The sequence below is a fragment of the Spinacia oleracea genome, chromosome 1 (assembly GCF_020520425.1).
Source record: "Spinacia oleracea cultivar Varoflay chromosome 1, BTI_SOV_V1, whole genome shotgun sequence".
Taxonomy (NCBI): domain Eukaryota; kingdom Viridiplantae; phylum Streptophyta; class Magnoliopsida; order Caryophyllales; family Amaranthaceae; genus Spinacia; species Spinacia oleracea.
The window spans coordinates 80,123,333-80,128,213 of record NC_079487.1 but is presented as its reverse complement, the minus strand read 5'-3'; the positions used below and the strand labels follow the sequence as shown (position 1 = coordinate 80,128,213).

Below are 4,881 nucleotides of genomic sequence, written 5' to 3'. Positions count from 1 at the left end.
GACTAGACCTGATAGTTATCGGATCCGTTAACCCGTGTCCGATAGTGAACCCAACCCGATAATTATCCGATCTGGACTTGACCCGAACCCGAAATTAACTGCTACAAGTCCGACTCAAACCCGAAATTGTACCCGACTAGAAAAGACCCGACCCGAACCCGACATATACCGAAATAAAAAAATAACCCGACATGACCAGACAAATAATCAACCTGACCGAACCCGACCTAAACCTGGAAATAAAATGACCTGACATGACCCGAGATCCGAGATGACCAGACCCGACTCGAGTAACCATTTTGACAGCTCTAGCACCAAGTAGTTAATCAAGTACTTCGTATAAAACAGACCCTTTAACGAAAGGCTGAGAAAATTGTGGAAGCCCATATTTAAGCCCAGCCAACTTTATTCGGGTAGCCCAAGCCCACAACACCTAAACAAATTTCATACTCCACTATTTTTTTTTTTGTGAAAAGGACTCCACTATTAATCCCCCAGAAAATAGATAAAGGTGAATTAAATAGCAGTTAAACAAAAGGCCTGTGTATTGTGTACTTCATAATTCGTTAAATTTAATTCACGTTTCACAAAGCGGTTACTCATTAGCGGGAGGAAATATGACCGTTGCCACAACTCGCACAGAAATATGACCGTTAACCAAATTATATCCGTTAAATCTCCCCAAAGTTCAAATATCTGGTAATTTATTCTCTCTCTAACTCCCACTCAAACTCTCTCTTTCCTCTTTCCTCTCTCGTCTAAATCTTAAATTTCCTTTTTGATACAATAATCTGAAAGTAATCCACAGTTTTTTGAAATTAATCTACAATTTATTGAAATATCAGTTCTTTTTTTGGTAAATTTACAGTTTTGTGTACTCCCTCGGTACTTTTTTGTTCTCAGTGTCGAGGCAGGGATCAAAAGATGGGAGAATCAAAGGAAACACACATAGTAGAAATCCCAATTGTTGAAGAATTCCAAGACCAACAATCAAAAACAGCAATAATAATCCAACAACACCCAATGATGGAAATCTCGAAAAGTCCAGGCCATCTCCTCCTCCTTAAACTTTGGCAAAGAGAAGAACACCTCTTCTCCCACCGCATCTCCGTCGCTGAAACCAAACTAGACACCCTCCGCCGCGAAATATTCCACCTCTGCTGCTCCTTCCTCGTCTTCCACGCCTTTGTCACCACCCTCCTCTTCACTTCCTCTGCCGCCGAAGCTCAATTGGGTGTCATCCGGTGTAATAAGTGGTGGGTACCTTCCTTCCTCGGGGCGTCCACCTCGGCCGCAATAGTGGTATTGGTGCAAGTGAAGTTGTGGAGGTACTGGAAGGTGACTGAGCGAGTGAAGAGAGAGAAAACAGATAGCCGGGCCCTCGGGCGGGCAGTTCAGGAGCTTAGAATGAAAGGGGCTAATTTTGATCTATCAAAGGAGATGAGCTTTTGTGACAGTAGCAAGAAGATTAAGAAAAGCTCAAGTGTTGAGATTAAGTGGAAACCTAAGATTTGGTGTTCTAATAATTTAGTAACTTTTTGCTTAATTTTGTTTGCAGGTCTTGCATTTCCTGCTCCCAAGTTGTTTCTCTGCATAATTTGATTAGATTAATTCTCTAATTACAACAATTGGGTATGTAATTTTATCATTCTTCTTATATCCTTATACCATTTTCTATTTATTTATTGGGTTTTAATATTTGCAGGGATCATGAAATGCTGGACATGGAAACACTTGAGATTGAGGGATGAAGCAATGTGGTCCGGTTGACTTTTAATTTTTTACACATATATTGGAATTTGATAATTTGTACAAACAAAAAGAAAGTGTTTGACAGAATATTGGTATTGTGGTCGTCAACTGGGAAAATCAGGGTTATAATACGAGCACCACTTCTTGTGTGCTTGAGAAGATCATCAATTTTTTGATTCTTTTATTCAATTGAAAATAATAATGACATATTTTATTTGATTCCTAGTTACTCAATTTCTCTTTATCCGTATCATATTATTGTGCTAATGACCATGGTCGACTTGTTACTTCAATTTTCTCCCAAGTGCAAATATGTCCAAATTACCATATTAGGAGTCATTTGAAGCAATATAAAAAGAATAATTTGTACAATTTTTTTGTCCCATTGTGACCAGAAAATCATGTCGACGCTACATTGTGCCTAGAAAATCATGTCACCCTTCAAACAATTTATTCAAACACCTCAGTTGAATTTTCCATTGTGTTGCAAGTTAAGTGTTTTCAAGGCAATAGGAAGAACAACAAAGTAGGACTTACGAAACTTGTTGTGCCGTGGTAACCAAACCACTGCCTTGAAAACGAGATTCGGTGCAATTAGGGTGAACAATTGTATTCACCGATTCGTTCCATAAGGTTTACACAATTCTCAACACAAAATGGCACTTTTGGGTGCGAGATGGAGTTACTAGAACTTTTGCCCAAAAGAGAGAAAGAAAATGAGAAGATAAGAGAGTGATTTTTTCTGTAAACAACTCAAAAAATGAAGCATGTATTTATAGAATTAGAGGGACACAAAACAACCCAAAGAAATTAAAGGAATCTAATGACATTGAACAACCAATTAAGCACATGATAATAAAGGGTTTTTAACACCCAAAATCAAGAGAAATAATAGACCAACTTAATCACCGTAATCAGAATGATAATTGTCCATAAACCATATTTAAAAGGCGGTCATAAAAGAGGAATTCAAAGAGATAATAAAAAGCTGAAAAAAATCGAAGAAGCGTTCTCAAAACTGGTCGGGCGCAAGTGCAATAAAAAGCTTCATAAATTACTCCATTCTAAAAAACTGTCGGTTTTCCAAAACTGGTCGGTTTTCGGTGCAATTCAAAAAAGCCTTTTTTAATTTCGATTTTCCACTTGTATTAGAAACCGGCCGATTTTTGAAAAGCAGGAAGATTTTCGACGCACTTTTTATCTTTGAATTTCAACAGAAGGTATTGAGATTGCTTTGCAATAGCAGCAACGACGACGAAGTAATCGTAGTCGGAAACTTGAAGCAAGTTAGTTTATTTTATTTATTTGGATGCAAAAGCAAGATTGTTATGAAACATTAAAAACAAAAATTGTGCAAAATGTGTGAGAAACATTATTTATTAAATGATCGGTCCTCATATATATAGTGTCAAAAATCTAAGTGATAAATTAATAATAACCCCAATACAATGGGCGATTGATTACATGATAGAACAAGAAGCATTAGGGTTATCGTCACTAAATATTTGAGTGTATTTTTCGTGAGGTCCATCAGTGGGACCAGCATAAGCTTGAGGTGCATTCTTGACATAGCCAGAAGGTGCTTTCTTGTCGTAGGCTTGAGCAACATAAGGGTAAGACACCACATTGAATGGAACATATGGCCAAAACTCTGCTCTCTTCCCTGTGCTCTTCACTCTGTTTAACACTCTATTTGGCTCTATGTTTCCGGTCACCGTTACTTTACTCAGCTTACGATTCACGTCCACGGATTTCACTCCTATATGTATATCAGCATATACACACATATTATTACATTTAAATTTAAAGTTATGGTAATGTAAAGTATGCAAAAAAAAAAAAGCACTTTAAAAGACTTGTAAATTACAAACTATCTGACTCGGAATGTGCTTATATACTTGTTCTCTTTCTCTTATTTATAATAAAAATTCTCAAGAATCACTACTTATAATTTAGCAACTTTTGGGACAAATTATAAAATGTGTACATCAAAATTTCTGATATTTTGTGGTACGTACATGAGAGAAATTCAGAAAAGAAAAATGGAAGAATGAAATTAGTGAACAGTAAGTGTTTTACCTTTGATATGGATGACAGAGTTCCTAACTCTTCTTTCACAACCATCACAGTCCATTTTCACCTTAATCTCAACAGTCTGTTGATCAATGAAAACAAAACTTAGTTCAATTACTATGACACATGGATTGTCAGACTCTATAGACAATATAAGTAATGTACTTGTACTCCCAGTTACCTCTGTTAATATGTGATACCATTACTATGACTTCTCAGATATAAAAACAATAGGTAAGTAACATCAAATAGCTAGAGAAATCAGACAACAAATAAAAGATGAAGAAGAAATTATAATTAGGAACATTGATATGATAAAATAAAATAAAATAAAATAAAAATGAGAAGGGTCACCTGCATTGGCTTACGTTTCTTATGCTTGGGGATAGAAGCGTCACAACAGTCCAACATATGATCAAAGAAGCCCATTTCTTCTAATTCGGCTAAGCTTGTTTAGTTGTTTTGTGAATGCAAATTAATGCAGAGAAAAGCAGAGAGTAGGTTTGCAAGTTGTTTTTGAGTTTGACTAGTTTTTGGAGATGAGATAGCAGCATAGCATATAACCCTTAAAAAGCTAGTTTTGGCTGGCTTAAAGATGGTAGAAAAAGCATGGTGGTCTCAAAAGAAATTATTCCTCTCTTTTTAGATACCCATTCAAAGGAAAATAAAAAAGGTAAAGCAAGTAAGCTAAGCAACAATATATTGAGGACTGAGGAGTTGGAATGATATTCAGATTACATATATGATTATATGGTCACATTTTAACCAAAGAAATGCTTACGGTAACTTGCATAATTTGACTTAATTATGTAACACAACTAGTAGTGGTAGAACTTTCGACAACTCAGAATCGTTCATACGACTAATATATGTAGTAATTTTCAACTAATAGCAAACAGAATATTATGTTTCAACAAAGCTAGAATAATGTTTAAGTCATAACATATGAGAAGAGAATCTGAAGAGACTAGAAAACGCTATTTATTATACACTACATACTTTGTTCTTAGTCAGATGTAAAAGATAACAGAATCTAATGAGATGATGGTCGTCGCG

General features: G+C 35.8%; 2 protein-coding genes across 3 annotated transcripts; one reads left to right on the top strand and one right to left on the bottom strand.

Moving 5' to 3' along the window:
• Positions 1 to 796: 796 nt before the first annotated feature.
• LOC110775029 (uncharacterized) lies at positions 797 to 1,981 on the top strand. Its single transcript, XM_021979632.2, has 2 exons — positions 797 to 1,632; positions 1,706 to 1,981. Exon 1 carries the CDS (start codon positions 925 to 927, stop codon positions 1,600 to 1,602), a length of 678 nt encoding a protein of 225 aa, XP_021835324.1. The 5' UTR covers positions 797 to 924; the 3' UTR covers positions 1,603 to 1,632; positions 1,706 to 1,981.
• Positions 1,982 to 3,101: 1,120 nt separating this feature from the next.
• Positions 3,102 to 4,460, bottom strand: LOC110775028 (heavy metal-associated isoprenylated plant protein 21). Of its 2 annotated transcripts, none has more exons than XM_021979631.2 (3): positions 4,194 to 4,460; positions 3,832 to 3,907; positions 3,102 to 3,511 (listed from the first exon to the last, which is right to left on the bottom strand). In XM_021979631.2, the coding sequence occupies exons 2-3, from the start codon at positions 3,884 to 3,886 to the stop codon at positions 3,213 to 3,215; spliced, it is 354 nt and encodes a 117-aa protein (XP_021835323.1). In that variant the 5' UTR covers positions 3,887 to 3,907; positions 4,194 to 4,460; the 3' UTR covers positions 3,102 to 3,212. The 2 variants fall into 2 exon arrangements, with proteins under 2 accessions (XP_021835323.1, XP_021835322.1); XM_021979630.2 differs by having other exon boundaries at positions 4,180 to 4,450.
• Between the last annotated feature and the right edge of the window lie 421 nt (positions 4,461 to 4,881).